Genomic DNA, 20,580 nt, shown 5'->3' with positions numbered 1-20,580 from the left:
TGACGTGTTCCAGCAGATTAACGTCAGGGCGGATTCTATCTGACTGGCTGAAGAGCTTTTACCATTTTTTCTTCTGCTCAGAGAAATCACAAAGCCCTAGTAGAAGCTGACTCACAGGATTAATGCTACACTTGTGCAAATTTGTGCTGGAAAATGTGTAAGTGTTGTGGGCAGTTGTCAGAGAACTGAAAACATGCTGCTCCTTCACAGCTAAATACAAAATCCAACCAATAGTTAAACAAAATTTCTTCTTACAGTTTTTGGATACTTACATAATGCCAGTTGATAACTTAAAGATGTACTTCAGATTTTTCAGTCAGTGCCACTCAACTGGAAAGTATGCAAATTGATGCTGGGTTAATTTGTCCATTTTCCTTTGCTGTTCCTCGTGGCTCAGTTACAGTGAGGCATGAGGAAAATAATTGTCCCAGACTAATATCTCACTAATCCGTGATATAGTTCATTGGTGACCTGATATGTTGCAGCATGCAGAAAAAAACTTTATTAACTTCAACCAAAATATCACTTACCATTTATTGCATTCTACCATCACCTCTACATTTATATTAGTACAGCTATTATACAAGTAAGAGTTCAAGATATTCTCTGAAATTACATACTTAATTCCTGAAGACTATTTGCTGTAACATTTTATCTTAAAAGAATGAGGATTCCTGCCCTTGATGAGCAGCAGTGGAAATCAGAGAAGAAACCATATTGATATTGGTTTTAATTTTTTGCCTTTTTTTGCAGAACAATAACGGGACTGACAAACTGCAGCACATGAGCATTCAATTCAAATAAAAGCAACCACTTTCCATTTAGCTCAGCCAATGCTCTGCTGCAACAAGTATTAAATAGATTTAAATCCAGACTTCAGAAGTAGGTGGCACAGTGCAGCATGGTGGCTCAGTTGTTAGCACTGCTGCCTCACAGTCCCAGGGACCTGGGTTCAATTCTTGTGTCAGGTCATGTCCATGTGGAGTTTGCACATTCTCCCTGTGTCTGTGTGGGTTTCCTCCCACAATCCAAAGGTGTGCAGGCCAGGTGAATTGGCCATGTTAAATTGCTCATAGTGTTAGGTGCATTAGTCAGAAGTAAATGTAGCGGAATGTGGACTTGTTGGGCCAAAAGGCCTGTTTCAGTACTGTAGGTAATCTAATCAGAAGTTGTTTATTTTGATATTCTGCACAACTATAGTAATGAGATTAATAAATTTTAAAATAAAATGTGCCTGTCTAAATTTTCACTGCGACTCGCTGGGTGAGGCTTGTAATGCAGCCACTGATAGTGATAATTAATTAAAGTAAGGGGAATTTTATCTCAATATCAATGTCAATCACTAGATTCTTTAATTAGAATTCTGCCAAAATGAAAGGTTAGCTACTGGTATTCTAATCTTGAAGGTCAATGAACTCCCAGCTTCTGTTCTTTCGAGCTTGAAAATGAAATAGTTTTGTCCAGGGGAAAAGTGAACTAAATCAATCTCTTGTAATGTTTTTCATTGGGCGCTTTATGAAGACACATGCACTACAGTTTACCATATAACAAAATAAGTTGGAAAGACATGAGATCTGTTGTAACCAGGATTATTCCTAATTTAAAAATTATTTGTATTAACAATTTATAAATATCAGAAATCTGTTGGTTTTGTAAATGTCAAGGCAGAATTGATACAGATGATCCTGCAAGAAAAAGTAGAAGATATTAGTTTATTTAGTTATGGCTTCCCACAAAATCACAAATCATAAATTTACCCACATCAGAGCCATGGAACATCAAAGTTTCAGGTCAGTGTTTATAACTGGATTAGATACACAAGCAATGATAGAACAAATGCTTCATTGTTTGTTATATCAACCATTTAATCCCTATCTAGTTAAGAATCCAAATTTTGCTTTCTTCCAGATAAAGACAGAGTGAAGAAGGGAGAACTTATGTTTTTGCAAAATTCTATTTTTTTAATATATGAGAAAAACTAAAGAAACGCCAGAAGCATTGTACATTTGCCATAGTACTAACTTCAAATGATCCTAAGCAGGTACAGAATTAGACTAATCAGTCTTTACAACCCAATTAAAAAACTTTAATTTCTATGACAACTTAAATTAATGTTCACTTGCAATGTGGCTGACTAAATATATACCAGTTGGCCTCAAATTGAAGGCAGTGTTATGCCCTCAAGGAACAAGGTACACAGAATGGATTTTTTGTGAATTCATGTGATGATGTGCCCAAAGCTGTTTTGCCAATACGTCATATGCTGGTTTTCAGGTTTATGCAATGAAGCACTTTATAACCAACATTAAGGAAAATAAGGCACTAAAGGGCTGTAAATTAAATAGAAATTTAAAAAGCACTAACTGGAGTGCACAAATACAAGTTTAGATATAATGAGTATAATTAGTATATAATTGACTTGAATAATTTGATTAATCCTTAGAATTTATTGTAAATATAAACAATTTTGCTAAGCTACAAACCATAACTTGAAAAGAATATGAAATAACACCAACTGCATACCTTTCCCATTTGACAGTCCTTACAACATTGCCTTCAACAACATTTTGGAATGCTGTAGCATCACTATTACCAAAATAAACAAGGCCATTTTCTATTCTTTTCTCACTATCCTCAACAATTTAAACTAAAATGTAAGTTTTGTCATGTATAATTTGCTTCAGAACAGTAAAATTTGAACTGCAAACCTTGACACCAAGCAAACCTCTTAGAATGAGTGTTGTGTAATTAGTTTTGGAAGTCAATGCACATGCATACATATTAGTGGCACATTTGATTTCGCAGCCACTGGAGCACAAAATCATACCTTAAATACCTGTTGGATTTGTCTTGAAGGTTGATTCCCCAAGCACTCACCAACTGCAGGCACCTTGCCCATTTGGTTCGGAGACTTAGGCAATGAATATTGGCAGGTTAGTTAGAAGTGGAATATCACAGCCAAGAATCATCCTGACATTTAAAAATGCACATTTACAGTTGGAATCACTCACGAGCTATTAGGAACAGGACTCCAGGCGTAGTTTTCTCTCTCCTGGCCGAGATGTGCGAAGTCTAGTTTTACCACTCCTAATTCTACATGGCTTCAAATAAAACTTGTGAGCTTTCTGGACTGCGTGATTCAATTGCACTACTCAGGTTGTCAGGACGCCACGTCATTGTACCATTTCAACTTAGGTTCAAAATTAGGTTGATAAAATAGGCTGGTGTCATGCTAACCACCAACCACTGTGCAAATATAACAAATAGAGACTCCTGCTTGGTCATCAATTGCAGTGAAATAATGTAGATGTCTGCACCCAAATGAAATGGAGCACACAGAAATCTCTTACTGTAATGTATACAAAAAGGACAGAATGAAGACAATAGTTGTTTCATGTTTTATTAATGCTACATTTATGGATCCATACTTGACTGTATCATGGATATAAAAAAATAACACAATATCAAAAATTTCCACAAAATTTACATAGCATGTTATTTCCCAAAAGCATTTCAAATTTGAACTGCAGCTAAACACAGCAGGCACAACAACTTAGATAAATGTTACAATTTCAGAATTAATAGGTGTGCAAAGAATTCTTAAGGCCTTTACAATGGAATCAAATGAGATAAGAAAGAAATTGACAGAAATTTATGAACATTTGCATGGTCTTTATACACTGTGTTCATAACTGGCAGCGAAACAATACTTCAGATAGAAAGGGACACCATTCAGCATTTGAAGCAATTTTGTTCGATAAATGTTTAGATAGTCTGATTGCAAAACTGTCAAAAAGTGTTATGAGGAAACAATTTCTTCTCAAAGCCATTCAATCATTGTAAATTGTCCCAGATGTTTATCTCAGAGGGAGAATCCATTATAATTCATTTTTATGGAGCCATTCACAAGTCCTTTTAAATTGCACAGGGAGATCTGTTTGCCCACTTTTACAGTTACTAGTAATATTTCTAAGGATGAGCTAGGAACAGACAAGATATTGCTGAAAATGTGTTGCTGGAACAGCGCAGCAGGTCAGGCAGCATCCAGGGAACAGGAGACTCGACGTTTCGGGCATAAGCCCTTCTTCAGGAATGAGGAAAGTGTGTCCAGCAGGCTAAGATAAAACGTAGGGAAGAGGGACTTGGGGGAGAGGCGTTGGAAATGCGATAGGTGGAAAGAGGTCAAGCTGAGGGTGATAGGTCAGAGTGGGGTGGGCGCGGAGAGGTCCAGCAGGCTAAGATAAAAGGTAGGGAGGAGGGACTTGGGGGAGGGGCATCCTGACCTCTCCGCCCCCACCCCACTCTGACCTATCACCCTCACCTTGACCTCTTTCCACTTATCGCATTTCCAACGCCCCTCCCCCAAGTCCCTCCTCCCTACCTTTTATCTTAGCTGAAAATGTGTTGCTGGAAAAGCGCAGCAGGTCAGGCAGCATCCAGGGAACAGGAGAATCGACGTTTCGGGCATAAGCCCTTTTACCTTAGCCTGCTGGACACACTTTCCTCATTCCTGAAGAAGGGCTTATGCCCGAAACGTTGATTCTCCTGTTCCCTGGATGCTGCCTGACCTGCTGCGCTGTTCCAGCAACACATTTTCAGCTCTGATCTCCAGCATCTGCAGACCTCACTTTCTCCTCCACAGACAAGATATTGGCAAGTTGAGTTAAATCAAGCTAAAGCACCTGTTTGTTAATTAAGCTGCCTTCCTGGAAACTAGTGACAGACCTAATTAAGCTGAAGCTCTAGTTATGGACTGCCCAGGACACAAACCTATTAACTCCTGGTCTGGAGTAATGCCAATATGCCTAATGAATCCCACTGTGAAAAAGAAAATTATTTTGCTTTGTGAACAATGTTGTTCTCATTGAAAGAATTATAGTGCATTTTGTTCTGCAAAATACTGATCCTTTGTCCAAATTAACAAAATATATTATAGTGCTGCAATGGCTTAGTGGTTAGCACAGCTTTCTTAGAGCACCAAGGACCCAGGTTCAATTCTACCCTCTAGTGACTGTGTGGAATTTGCATGTTCTCCCTGTGTCTGTGTTGGTTTCTTTCCACAATCCAAAGATGTACAGGCCAAATGGATTGGCTGTGCAAAATTGCCCATAATGTCAAGAAATGGGTGGATTAGCCATGGGAAGTGCAGGGTTACAGGAATGGGCAGTAGGGCGGGATGTTCTTCAGAGCATCAGTGGGCTGAATGGCCTGCTTTCGCATAGTAAAGATTCTATGAACTTAAGAACAAGAGCTATATTGCACCTTTGTTAATAATGCATTCATATTACAGCAATCACCCTTTGTGAGAGAGATTGCTAAATCTCTGCCAAACAAAACAGAATGACAGGCATGTTTTTATTGTGTTATTCATCTATTATGAATTAAACAAACATATATTTCATAAACAAGAACCCAAGAAGGTAGGACATTTTATTTCAAAATTCTGTGCTGGCTTTCAAGCTTTAATCTGGAGTTAAAATGTAAAAAGTGAGGCTTACAGGTGTTTCCCACTCATTCATTGTACCTTTGCAGGATGATCCACAGAACTCCATGTAAAATATGCAAATGCAATTGAATTTGTTTGTCTGGTATTTCTAAAGCTCTTCCACTGAACTTATGGTGGACTAGTAGAGGAACAACTTGTGGAAGTTCACAATGGTTGTGTTATGGGCAGTGATGAAAAGGTCAATGTTAAACCTAAAACAGATCATGGTTTTTGTTACATTGTATGTTGTGGGATCTTGTGGTCCCAATCTTTTTCCTACATTCCAGCCATAGGAATATTTCAAAAATGCTTCATTCACTGTTAATCATTTAGGTTGGCCAATGACTCTGAAAGGCTCTAGAGAAAAGCAAGTCTTTCTTTCTTTAGTATCATCAAGAGCAGTGTGGTTTCAGGTCATCCCAGATTGAGATAAAAGCACTAAGAGTCTCCCATGAGGTGTGTGAAACCAGTGTTTGCCAATCCTTTACTGAGTGAAAAATCAAATCAAAATTCTTATTCAATAGTAATTGATAGAAATGCCATAATAATCATTCAGCAAGCTTTGGTTGGATTAAGAAGTGTTGTTATGGCAGAATAAAGGGAGTGTTAATCTGCATCTAACCTAATTATGTTTGTTCCTGATACTGGGTGACATAAATAGAAATTGTGTAGCTTTCATAGCATTAATTTTCCTTAAGTTTATAAGTTAGAACATTCACAAGGAAAGTAAATCATGAGGAACAAAAGAGCAGGGAATCTAGTCCAGCTTTTAAAAATTCATTTTGCTCTATGAATGAGTACCTTACCAACTCATGCATAAATATGGGCTTGTGGCTGGAGGATTGAAAATATTAGCTGCAGGATATGTAAGAAGTTAAAGAAAAATAAAAAATGATAGTACAACAACTCTCTTAAGGTTAATGACAAACTTTAGCTGTAATGTCACAGGCTTTAGTTGGGGAAGACTAAAGGAGCAATGCTTTCTCAAAGCTATTTTGGTGTGTGGCCACACAACAATTAGGCATTTGTTGTACAGGGAATAATTCAGCTGTGTATGGAATTCAATATTCCCTTAAGATATGTACAAGTGGGCCCACAAACATTAAAGGGGACTAGGCTGTTCAACAAACTGGCTGAGCATAGCAACCAGATATTTAAGGTAACATTGCTTTGGAACATTTCATTTTTGAAAGTTTTGCAAAAGTTTACAACAACCTATAGAATTTAAATTTTCATTTAATATAATTTGACCTCAAGTTTCTTAATTCCATTGCACCCTACTATTTACTGATCTATGGAGTAAATGCATTTTTTTTCTAAAATCACATGTAAAAGCGCAAGCACCACCAAAGTCTGTTACATTCAGCCATCTTGTACAGCAATTTGAAAAATGCTTAACATATTCACTACTTGAAGTAAGCACCATTTTTTTCAGAAAAATGACTCAAATGTTCACCATCATTTCTGACAGAAGAGACCAACATTATCAAATCTTTCAAAAATATTTTTCAGAAAACAAAGGGCTTATAAACTATTCAAACCAACTTTCACGCCCATAATCTAATGAAGTAAGATATAGGAATTCACAAGATTCTCATAAATAACTATTCCAAATAACTATTTGGAAAGACAGGATAACACCTAATTTAGTAGTGAATAGGTTAAGTCATCATATTACTTAAAATAAGATATTTAAAGGCATAAACATTCAAATTGGGGTTGATTCGAAACATTAATACATTCAAACATTCTGTATGACTAAAACAGCAGGTTACAAATGCTTCCAGGGCTTGAACCATATATTATACCAATCCTGTCAAAGTGCACAGAAGATGAACACATTTTGATTAATACTGACTGATAAGGAAGAAGGCATTCCATCATAAATAATGAGCTAAAATTAAAGGAATTTTAAAATATTGCCAGATTGTATAGCTCAGAACATATTGTACACCGATCTGTGTGTTTATTTCACACTAGCATGTCAGGGATGCATTTCAACATGCATTCAGAAGGCAGTATTGAATTTCATGTTGTAGGATTCCTTTTCATTGGCAAAACTAACAAAAACCAATTCATCACAATGCCTTCTTTAACACATTTCATTCTTCAAAATGAAATATATAAAACAACTATATAAAGTCCATAATAAAGGGGAGTAAAGCTTAGCTGACATTTTGCATATCCAAAGAATGTAACTGTTCTAAAACTGGAAATATGAAAAATGAGATGGGACTAAACTAGAAATGGATAATATGTGTTTGAAAATCTGCATTAGAATAAATTGCTATTTGAAGAAAGTTGTTCAATTATTGTTCTGTTTCAAAACCTATACAGACACATAGGTTAAAATATTAAGGATTAAACAGGTAAAAAAACACAATAAAAGTCATGTGCGTCATGATTTTCAAGTAATTTAACAGTTTGGACTTTATGGAATGTCTGTTTATATGCTTCAATTGTTTTAACTGGGGAGATGACATGAATATGTTTCCAAGCTTCCATGAATGTGCTTTTTAATAGATTTGAATTGCCATTAAAACTATTTGTAGCCATCTAGATTTTGTCTTCTGGTGTGATTTTTCAAATCAATCAATCAAATACTGGCTAAATTATGTTCAAAGTATCCCGGGTCAAGAAGACAATGCTTAAGTGAAGCTCAAAACTCCTTTATTCTTGCTTTCACATTATTCTCAGAACTTCAGATCTACTCCATCTGATGCATTGTGTCACCTTTCACAATAAGGATCCCAAAGAAGGGACTGGTAACTTTTAACAAATTCTTTGTCATTCTTCATTTTCTCATACCCACAAGGGAATATAGGGATACAAATATACTATTCAATCTCTGGCCCATGTTCTCCAATCCAGTTAGATCATGGTAACTTTTAAGAGTTTTCCTTATGGATTTCATCATGGGTAAAAAAGATTGCTCATATCTACTCTACTGTATTCATTTATAATTGTAACCATGTTGATAAGATAATTCTTTTATCTTCTAAACTTCAGAAAAATCAATTCAAGTTTCTGTAACCTACGTTAATAATGTGAACCCATAATCGCTGGTATCATTCAAGTGCACAGCTTTCCAAGTTGTGAGTCAAAATTCTACAAGCTCTGAGACTGTAATGGCTCTATGAGCTTAACAACTCGGCAAGTGAGACATTTAAATATTACTGAAGCTCAACAGTCTCACAGGTTCCCCATTGCCCAGCCTGTCTCTGCTCTCATACACCCACCATCTTCCCCAAACGCTAACAGAGCACATTCCTATTGCTGTCACAGGTCTCTGATTAAATGACACCTCATTCCCCAAATGTCCTCACAGACCTCTCACTCTCATGACGATACCTTCCAATCATCTCCTCCCAAGTTATTACATTACTCCTTCCCATTTTTCTTTTAAATAGTTGACTGGCTTTTCCAACAATCAAAACCAGACAAATTTCCCAAATAAGGAGATAAAATATTACAGCATGGCAGCTGCAATTTTCTCATCTGTTTCTTTTATTACCCTGGAGTAAAATAAATGGTGCCCTTGAGTTTTAATGTTCTGAGCAGAACCAGAGAATTACCTGGAATAGTTACCTCCTGCTCCTCACTCTAATACCTCTAATGTTTCCCAAGCAACTATTTCTCATCTCGATACTATGCTATTTCTTAGCAATGCCACCTAAAATCATAATATCAGGTTTCATATGGTTTATTGACAATATTCAATCCTATCTCACTACCACGTTTCTCACATCCCCGCTATCCATTGTGACTTACTTTTTATTGAGCTCCCATCTTAGATCAACAGAATATTATGAAGGCTGAAGCCCTGCACGTTAACAGCACAGAGGTGGAATGAGTGGAGAGTGTCAAGCTCCTGGGAGTGGTCATCAACAACAAGCTTTCTTAATGTGGACGGACTGGTTACAAAGGCCCAACAACGTCTCTTCTTCCTCAGGCAGCTGAGAAAATTTGGCATAACGGCGAATACCCTTGCCAACTTTTATAGGCGCGCCATCGAGAGCATTCAGTCTGGATGTATCACTACCTGGTATGGCAACTGTACCATTCAAGATCGGAGACGGTTTCATAGAGTGGTGAACTCAGCCTGGACAATGACAAAAGCCAACTTCCCATCTATAGAATAAATCTACCAGACCGGCTGTCAAGGAAAGTCCGCCAGCATTCTCAAAGATCCATCCCACCCTGGCAATGCTTTTTTACAACCTCTACCATTGGGGAGAATGTACAGAAGCTTGAACACATACAACAGCCGGTTTCAAACAGTTTCTACCCTACTGTTGTTAGAATACCGAATGGACTCATAAACTCTTAACATTTGCCTGTGCCTGTGCTTTGGTTTTCCCGCTGTTTACCGATTATTTACTCATCTATGCTATTTACCTATGTGATCTACCTGTGTTGCTTACAAGACAAAGCTTCTCACTGTGCCTCACCCGTGACAATAAATTCAACTCAATTCAATTGTCTTTGATTAATGCACATACTCACTTTCTTGAGAATTATTTGCACCCCTCATTACTGTGTTAAGCCTAGCAAGATATTCATGACTCGATATTCTGCTTGATCCAAAGATAAGTTTCCACTCACATAACTGCATTATTACAAAACGTGATTCTTTCCCCCTCTATAACGTTGCTCAAATCCACACCTGCCTCAACTCTCTGCAGCTGATATCCTCATTCGTGTCTTTGTTATCTTGAGACTTGATGATGTAAGTGTACTCTTATGGTTCAAAGTGAAGTAGGGCACTTTAAATGATGATGTGACCTCCTAGTAAAAGGCACACCAATATCATCTGCTTTATACACTGACAGAAGCTCAAATAGAAAATGTTTCTCAGTAAGATGCAAGTTTTAACACCTGAGCTAAGGACGAAACTGCTGGCCTTGCTACTTACAGACTCCCAGACTCTCAGAGATAGTCAGAGAGAGGAATATCTGGGGAAGAAGACCCACAAAAGGCCTTACCACGCCAAGCAGAAGTAAAGGTCTGCTTTTGTTTTAATCATCAAGCAGTGTGCTGGCATGAACAAACTCTTAGTTAAGGCAGTAAGGAGTACAACAGCTACTAACCAAAGAGTTCCCAGAGAGCATTTCACTAGTTGATGCTCAATCTATCATGCTCAGAAAATTAAGCAAATCATTTAAAAGGACACTGGAAGATTCATTAGTGTGAATCAGAGAGATAAGTCTTAAAGAGGGAGAGCTTCAGATTTGTAAGCACAGAATAACACTTCTGCTAAGTACACATAATGTAGGGTATGTAAGGAGTTAATAAGAAATACCACTTCTGTAGCTTTGTGTATTAGTTGCCTTCAGGTCTGTTTTGGTCTAAGTTGATTTTAGCTTGTCTGTTATAACAAAAGTCTTAAAATATAAAGTCATGTTGTGCAATCTTTTCAAGTGGCTACTGAGAAATTTATATCTTCTTTTAAAAATTAGGAGTGTCTACAGAAATTTTAATACTATTCTACCTTGGGAAGCATCACCTATGTATTTGATCCTGCCATTAAAAGTGTTTAAACATAAAAACTTCCAGCCGATTACAGGATAATGTTTTGGAGCAAGAACCATAAATCAAAATAAAGGTTGGCGAGACTGAACATGATACTCCTACCAGCTAACTCTGTAAAGATGGATGAATGACTCAGCATTCACACTGGATAAAGTGGTATATATATATATATATATATATATATATCAATGAATGAAGATTGCTCAGCACAATCTTGTTAATTTGACATTGCGGTTTAGTAATAAGTTTTATCCTGAAGTCTGTTAAGATGCAGTCTGTTTGGAAAAATGTACATATTTGGAAAACTATCTAAAGTTATGAATTAGATGCATAGCAGTTGATGGAAATAAGAAGCAGAGTAACCATGCGGCATTAGACTCCTGTATGGAAATGTTACGCCTACTTTGCAGAAATCATGCAACAACTATAAAATTGACAATTTAACTTATCTGCAGCAGACCAAACTGTCTGTAACAGTACATCTTTCATGGGATTACAATTTGCTTATCTCAGGTAAACTGATCATTGCTTCCAAATATTTAGCAAAAATGGAAGCAGTGATATCAGGAACATGGAAACATAGAGAGGTCTGTGTGTAAAGATATTGTGTAAATCTGATTTTTGATATTTTCAATCAGTCACCATTTATTTTTAATAAGCTCTTCCAGACAGAATTTGATTGGGTTTTAGTGTCAGAACTCTGTTTAGGAACCACAAAATTGTTACTTGATGAAATTCTGTTGTGGAAAATTACATTTCTCAAGCAAATTGAATTGTTTGGGAGACTTGGAAAAAGATTTTTGTTGGTGGCATAACATGAAGGAATGGATCAGATCGATTATTTAATTAAATTCATCACTTGCCGACTAAACCAGCAAAGCTCAATTTCGCAGTGGGGTTTTGTAGTTTCATCTTGCCCACAACCCAAGATTTCTTTTGGAGAAAGGGACATTACCTGAAAACTGATTACTTTGTCCATATGTAAGAGGATATAGCAGGTGCTACCTAAAAAGGTTCTTCCAGGAATTACAATTACTTCAGATAATTCCCAAATGCTTTAAAGTACCACACTGGAGCTAATTCATTGTGGTCAATCAGAAACTGGTAGTTCTTATTGAAGGACAGCGCTACTGGGGAGATGAAAGCAGCTGCTGAAATTGCACTCACCTGAGGCTCAGAATTGTGGATGGCCCTATCACTGGTGAGTGCTACCAGGACATATGATAATAGACAATAGATAATAGACAATAGGTGCAGGAGTAGACCAATCTGCCTTTTGAGACAGCAGTACCATTCATTATGATCATGGCTGATCATCCTCAATCAGTATCCTGTTCCTGCCTTATCCCCATAACCCTTGATTCCACTATCTTTAAGAGCTCTATCCAACTCTTTCTTGAAAGTATTCAGAGACTTGGCCTCCACAGCCTTCTGAGGCAGAGCATTCCATACACGCACCACTCTCTGGGTGAAGAATTTTCTCCTCAACTCTGTTCTAAGTGGCCTACCCCTTATTTTAAAACTGTGTCCTCTGGTTCGGGACTCACCCATCAGCGGAAACATGCTTCCTGCCTCCAGAGTGTCCAATCCTTTAATAATCTTATATGTCTCAATCAGATCCCCTCTCAGCCTTCTAAACTCAAGCGTAGACAAGCCCAGTTGTATACAATCTCTCAGCGTAAGATAGTCCCGCCATTCCGGGAATTGACCTCGTGAACCTATGCTGCACTCCGTCAATAGCCAGAATGTGTTTCCTCAAATTTGGAGACCAAAACTGCGTACTATATTCCAGGTGTGGTCTCACCAGGGCCCTGTACAGCTACAGATGGACCTCTTTGCTTCTATACTCAATCCCTCTTGTTATGAAAGCCAGCATGCTATTAGCTTTCTTCACTGCCTGCTGTACCTGCATGCTTGCTTTCATTGACTGATGTACAAGAACACCCAGATCTCGTTGTACTGCCCCTTTACCTAACTTGACTCCATTTAGGTAGTAATCTGTTCTTGCCACCAAAGTGGATAACCACACATTTATCCACATTAAACTGCATCTGCCATCTGCATCTTGTGCAATGGAGGAATTGGGAAAGGTTTGGAGGAACGGGTAGATGGGTGGCTCTCAGTATCCACCACAAATACTGGATGCCTTGACCAAGTGCTGAGTATCTTTGAACAATAGGTTTCAACAATTAATTTATAATTTATGATTGCAGCATTACAAAAACACTAAAATCTATTCTGAAATGCATTGCTGTTATGTAAGTTGCATTTAAAATGAAAGCGGTGATATTAATAACAGGGAAACATTTTGAGCTCTGTGTATGAAGATATTGTGTTAAAAGGGTCTTGAGGGACAGCCTTTTCACACAAAAGGTCATAGAATCCCTACAGTGTAGAAACAGGTCCTTTGGCCCAACAAGTCCACACTGACCCTCCGAAGAGTAACCCACCGAGACCTATTCCCCTACCCTATATTTACCCCTGACTAATGCACCTAACCTACATATCCCTGAACACCATGGCAATTTAACACGGCCAATTCACCTAACCTAATCTTGGACTGTGGGAGGAAACCAGAGTACCCGGAGAAAACCCATCAAACACGGGGAGAATGTGCAAACTCCACACAGACAGCTGCCTGAGGCTGGAATCGAACCTGGGTCCCTGGTGCTATGAGGCAGCAGTGCTAACCACTAAGCCATCATGTTGTCCCCCTACCCTGCCCATGTCTGCAACTGATCTATATCCCGCTGTATCCTTTGATAACCTTCTGCATGATTCATGACTCCACTGATCTTTGTTTCATCTGCAAACTTACTGACCCACCCACCTATATTTTGATCCAAGTCATTTATACATACCTTATATATATATCCTGTTGAGTTTTTCCAAGATTGGTTCTTATGTGGAATTAACTGGCAGAGGAAGCAGTAGATGCAGGTACAGTTACAATATTTAAAGACATTTGCATAGGTACATGAATAGGAAAGATTTAGAAGGATATGGGTCAAACGCATGCAAATGGACCACTTTAGTTTGGGCTATCTGATTAGCATGGATGAATTGGACTGAAAGGTCTGTTTCTGTGCTGCATGACTCTTTGACTTTATGACTCAATGACTCAAACGTTTGGCTTTAAAGACCTGCATTTTTCATACACTCTATACTCATTTTGGAATGGGTTGGATAGAAGCAGTACAGCAAGTCTCTTTTACAATTACTCTTTTCTTATTTAAAGATCAGAAATGCCAGCAGATAGCTGGGGACAGCTCTTCACTGCTAAATTCAGAACCATGGCCAACAAGCAATGTTACTACCATAATCGGCACCTGACATTCTTTTCAGCCCCTTGATAGTATTACTCATGGAAAAACTGATCCCTTGTCTTTTGCCTAAAAGTTTGATCTCAATGTTACATGAGTCTGTTTGATACTTGACAGATTGCAAAACCTGTCTGCCTAATCATAACAATATTCTTCATTCCATTGATGAAAACACTTCCTTGATAATACATTGCCTACAGTTTTGTGTAGGTAGTTCACTAGATATCAGTACAAAACCTTATAGATTTTGTAAAATAGTGCTGATGCATTGTCTTAAGTCACTGATTACTCATTATCACTTTGGATGAAGATTTAGCTAAATTATCTAAAAATGTCACTATTCATTTACACACTGGTCAATTTCATAAAAATGTTGAAGCTATGTTATTTTCACTAACATTGCTTTTTTGGGTAAATATTTGAGGCACCTAAAGTGTACACGATACTTAGGAATGACTAGACTGTAAGATACAATGAATTGGATTCCCATGACAAAGCAGTTGAGTTTCACTTCCCTCAGGACAAATGTCAGTCCTATGGATTTTAAATCCATATGAAAGGTTCATAATCTAAACTTGCCTGTAACCAGTTTCTAGAAATGAGGAATTAAACCTTTTACAATGGCAACACTAAATTAAGATGTGTATTTGAATTTAATATTAGATTCATATTTTTGGATTAGTATGGAGAGTATTATGAGCAACACCCTAAATTTCCTAACAGGTCTGCTGTGCCTGCAATGAAACAAAAAGAAACTTATTTTCTAACAGGACTTTTTTTTTCCTTTTACAAAAAGTTGTTTAATAAAAGTATAACAAGTGTTTTGTTAAATTCTTAGCCTTACTTGCTGTGCTCATTTTCAAGAACTAAGGATCCACTAAATGAGAGTTAGGTGGCAGACACAACAGCAACTGAATACTGTGGCACAATTTACCCACATTACACATCTCTCTAACTATTGCTTTCTCTGTTTCACTCAGGTCATTCTCGTAGTCTTCATCTTTGTCCACTTTTTCGTGCACTTCCACAACCTAAGTTTAACAAATATGCAAATATAGATATTATTAGCAGCAGCATGAAGCAAAACAATTACAACACGTCTGTTATCACATGACAATAACTTCCATATATTTATATATGTGAATATCTAAAAAGGTGGTGTTAGGCATATTTGAAAACAACTGCAGAGACAAGCAAACAATAGTAGACTTTAGCTTTTAGACAAGAGGAATATCAAGATGAAAATTTGACTCAAATGTTATTTTAAGTTATATACTTTTTTTTTCCTAGAATGGGTGTGGAATAATAAAGATTGGCTATTGTGTCATTGCAGAGTTCATCAATGTGGTTTCATTATTGGCTGATTGCAACAAAACAGATCAATGTGACACGCTTTATTCTGATCTAGATACTTGCAGGCAGTCCATGAAAACAATACTCCAAAAGATGAAAGTGATTTGAAAGGAGACTGGAGATTACATTTTCAAACAAGGAGGCACTGGGCATCGTGGGAAATATGATTCAAGTTGTGATTTGGGCATTAGTGCAGATTAGCACTGTTAGCAATCACATAATACTTCATTTGTTCTAGAAAACCAAGTAAAAGTGGTAAGATTGAGATAAACTTCATACATGAACCCACTATTTTTATTCTATTTTACACATCCATTTCCTTCAAGTAAATTGATACTAGCTATAACAAAGTGCTGTTCTGACAGTTTATAGAACCGAGAGAACAAGGAATTGGTAAAAGAATTTGATAAATGTAGTGGGAGGAAGAACTATTGTAAACAGAAGAATATATTCACTTGATCTGAGAAATTAACCATTTGATTAGTGAACTGTTCCTCCAGTTTTCGATCTAAATAGGGCAAAATGTTTTTAAAGCCAAGATATTTCACTTTCCCTAAATTTATTTAGAAATCTGCGATAAAATATGTGTTCAGAATAGGTAATATAAGAGACCTTGTCATAGATAAAAGTTTAGAAAGGGCCACCTTAACATTTAAATATTTTTTCATAGTTATCATTAGCCAAATGTTGCTCTAATATACTGCACTGACATGAAGTTTATCTTTCTAAAAATTGACCCAGACTGGCTCAGGAAAGAAAACCTGACAAAACTTTGTCAAATATTACAGCTAAAAACAAAGACATGAATTTATAGGCCAACTAAGTATATACCTTAGAAACATCATTGCATGCTTTACATAAAATAAATTACACTGTGTAGTTCGAGGAAAGTAGATACTCATGCCAATAATTGTACACACAACAGACCTCAAAATAAATTAATTAGATGAATAATTAAATAATCTCCATATATCAGTGGTGCTTGCTGATGAAGGAATCTTGCCCAGGATTTTCTTATCATACAGTCAGTCACAATGCCATATGATAGCTACCCAGCTGGTAAGTGAGGAGGTTCAACAATGAGTGTCCGTAAAGTAGTTCCTGATCTTGACGTTTATTGACATTCACACAGTTGCACTTCTATCAAAAATCATTTGATAGTGATCAGATAGGTAACACTGCAGTTAATTGCCCCCCCTTTTTCATGTGATTTTCATTGTTTCCCTTGTCACATCTCTGGATGTAGAGTTGTTCTCTCTTCTCCTTGGGCTAATGTAGCTGGGTAGGTGTCACTGGGTGTCTGGAATCTGAAAGTGGAATGTTTGGCTTAGGGAAGAGGGGTATGTTAGAAGGCAAGAAAGTCCTGTAACACTATCAGCAGTTTGCCCATCATGCCTGCCAGCAGTTTGATGTTGCTGGAAATTTAGAAGCAGTATAAAACAGGCCTAAAACACCATTTTCATTGTACACAGTCTTGCCATATGTGCTCTGTTGCAGCTAGCCCTATTTTGCAGAGAACCAGCTCTTACCATGGGGCTGAGGATTTACAAGTCATAGAGTCATACAGTATGGAAACAGACCCATCGGTCCAACCAGTCCATGCTGACTATAATCCCAAATTAATCTAGTCTGACCTGCTTGTGCTTGGCCCATGTTCCTCCAAACCTTTCCTATTCATGCAATTATTCAAATGTCTTTTAAATGTTGTAACTGTACCAACATCCACCACTTAGAGTCATAGAGATGTTCAGCATGGAAACAGACCTTTCGGTCCAACCTGCCCATGCTGACCAGGTATCCCAACCCAATCTTGTCTCACCCAGCCCATATCCCTCCAAACCCTTCCTATTCATATACCCATCCAAATGCCTCTTAAATGTTGCAATTGTACCAGCCTCCACCACTTCCACTGGCAGCTCATTCCATACACATACTACCCTCTGTGTGAAAAAGCTACCCCTTAGGTCTCTTTTATATCTTTCCCCTCTCACCCTAAACCTATGCCCTCTAGTTCTGGACTCCCTGATCCCAGGGAAAATACTTTGCCTATTTATCCTATCCAAGCCCCTCAATTTTGTAAACCTCTATAAGGTCACCCCTCAGCCTCCAATGCTTCAGGGAAAACTGCCCAAGCCTGTTCAGCCTCTCCCTTTGGCTCAAATCCTCCAACCCTGGCAAGATCCTTGTAAATCTTTTCTGAACCCTTTCAAGTTTCACAACATCTTTCCAATAGGAAGGAAACCAGAATTGCAATATTCCAACAGTGGCCAAACCAATGTCCTGTACAGCCGCAACATGACCTCCCAACTCCTGTACTCAATACTCTGCCAATAAAGGAAAGGATACCAAACGCCGTCTTTACTATCCTATCTATCTATCAGCCCATTGGCCCATCTGGACAAGACCCTGTTGTAATCTGAGGTAACCCTCTTCGCTGTCCACTACACCTCCAATTTTGGTGTCATCTGCAAACTTACTAACTGTACCTCTTATGCTCGCATCCAAATCATTTATGTAAATGACAAAAGGTAGAGGACCCAGCACCGATCCTTGTGGCACTCCACTGGTCACAAGCCTCCAGTCTGAAAAACAACCCTCCACCACCACCCACCACCTTTGAGCCAGTTCTGTATCCAAATGGCTAGTTCTCCCTGTATTCCATGAGATCTAACCTTGCTAATCAGTCTCCCATGGGGAACCTTGTCGAACACCTTACTGACGTCCATATAGATCACATCTACTGCTCTGCCCTCATCAATCTTCTTTGTTACTTCTTCAAAAAACTCAATCAAGTTTGCAAGACATGATTTCCCATGCACAAAGCCACGTTGACTATCCCTAATCAGTCCTTGCCTTTCCAAATACATGTACATCCTGCCCCTCAGGATTCCCTCCAACAACTTGCCCACCACTGAGGTCAGCCTCACCAGTCTATAATTCCCTGGCTTGTCTTTACCGCCCTTCTTAAAGAATTGCACCACTTTTGCCAACCTCCAGTCTTCCGGCACCTCATCTGTGACTATCAATGATACAAATATCTCAGCAAGAGGCCCAGCAAGCACTTCTCTAGCTTCCCACAGAGATACAGTCTATATCTTCCATATCCTTTTCCACAGTAAATACTGATACAAAATATTCATTTAGTATCTCCCCCATTTTCACTTTATCTGGAAGTTCATTCCACATACAAACCACTCACTGTGTAAAAACGTTGCTGCTCATGTCTTTTTAAAATCTTTCTCCTCTCATTTTAAAACATGCCCCCAGTCTTAAAATCCCCCATCCTAGGGAAAAGACACCTACCATTTACCTTATCCATACCCCTCCTGATTTTAAAAACCTATATAATGTCACTCCTCAAAATCCTGCGCTCTAGTGAAAAATGTCCTAGCCTATCTTGCTTCTCCCTATAACTCAAACCTTCCATTCCTGACAACATCTTATTGCATGTCATTGTGTCCTGCAAGAGAGAGAACAGAATGTCATTAATTGTGTTTCATTGTACGTGGGTGATATACCTTGCACAATGGAATAGCTGCAGACATGTGAAAATAGTCTGAGTGAAATGTGAGGCTAGAAGGTGCATGAGAGTGATGTGCGTTATGTGTATATTAGGCACAAATCCTGAGTGCAGAGAAAACTAATAGGGGGTGGGTTATATTTTACAGTACAAGAGATCAGTGATATATCATGTAGGAAATGTCATGCAATGATGACTGTGGCCATTGCATTCTTCTTAAATTAATGTTGCTAAGTTCTTGAGGCCAGTTTCCTAGAATTAACCTCATTTTCCCATCATTACCTTTATCTGACAGCCACCTGGTCACTGTGGAAACATACGCCTCACCTTTATACCTCAATGAACAATGCCTCAATGAGTACCTTAGGTCCCTCTCTCGTCCCTCACAATCTCCACTTGTGCAAGCTGCTACATTCTTTCCAGGCAATCATGCAATAGTTAATTTATAAGTTGGGCAGACTGCCTTTAAGTGGAGCAAACTATTTACACTGTATAAGAGAATGAATGCTGCTGAGACAGCCAACAGGATAGCATAACATAAATCAGGAGGCTGTAACGAATTTGACCGCTCACTATCTTCATGGCAGCAGAGGCAGGCAGATTTCAAGTCATGACCTTCTGCACCCAAAAAATGATGCAGATTAATTTTTACCACCAAATGTGGTCCCCTGTGGGAGCAGTGCACAGTGACAGTGTCATTTCAGCTCTATTGTGAGGACCAGAGCTGGAGCCAGAGTGAAATGGAATTCGCACCTGGCTGGGGATGGGGGCACAGGTTGTCCGTACCCACAAGGTCTCTGCTCACTTAGTCTGAATTATAACACTACTAACATTATTTTTAATCTGCGAAAGTACATTTATGATAAGAATCCATACTCTGCAACGTTTTAACTGTTGGAGAGTGACACATACCTTGATAGCATGAACCACAGCTTCAGGTTTCTGTGGCAATGAATTATATCCACATTTTCCACTTTGATGACTTGGAGATGACAATGTCCCATCAGCCCCTGACATCCGCCTATATGGAGCCTGTAAAGAACAATTTAGGCATTATGAATTTTAGTCCAATATTATAAATTAAGTTATTTCAAATATTGCATACAGAATAAATAATGAGACACATCCATGCATTTCCATAGATATACATATAGAATGAACTACTGTTGCTTATCAGCCACTATAGTTTTTAATATTTTTTCTTCTGAAAGGGAGAAGCAACTCTTGTGATTCTTTTTTTGTCAACGATTATACCTTACCGTAGAAATATGGCTCAGTTGGAAACCTAATAATGATAAATGATCTAAAAAAATCCTGTTCAATTAACTTGCATCTAAAGTAGCCCATTGTATTAGAAATAGGAAAGC

General features: G+C 38.1%; 1 protein-coding gene across 1 annotated transcript in view; it reads right to left on the bottom strand.

The window, feature by feature from the left end:
• Positions 1-4,580: 4,580 nt before the first annotated feature.
• Positions 4,581-20,580, bottom strand: part of LOC122552886 (coiled-coil domain-containing protein 85A) — a 765,857-nt gene continuing 749,857 nt past the window's right edge. The window contains exons 3-4 of the mRNA XM_043696030.2: positions 20,126-20,245; positions 4,581-15,371 (exon numbers count right to left, since the gene is read on the bottom strand). Of these exons, the coding sequence (XP_043551965.1) occupies positions 15,207-15,371; positions 20,126-20,245 (285 nt within the window). The 3' untranslated portion in view covers positions 4,581-15,206. The remainder of the gene's footprint in view (positions 15,372-20,125; positions 20,246-20,580) is intronic.

The sequence above is a fragment of the Chiloscyllium plagiosum genome, unplaced genomic scaffold (assembly GCF_037043375.1).
Source record: "Chiloscyllium plagiosum isolate Xiang-an unplaced genomic scaffold, Cpla_swu_hap1 HiC_scaffold_10, whole genome shotgun sequence".
NCBI classification, from domain to species: Eukaryota; Metazoa; Chordata; class Chondrichthyes; order Orectolobiformes; family Hemiscylliidae; genus Chiloscyllium; species Chiloscyllium plagiosum.
Note: the sequence above shows the minus strand (reverse complement) of the source record. Positions and strands in the feature narration are given on the sequence as shown.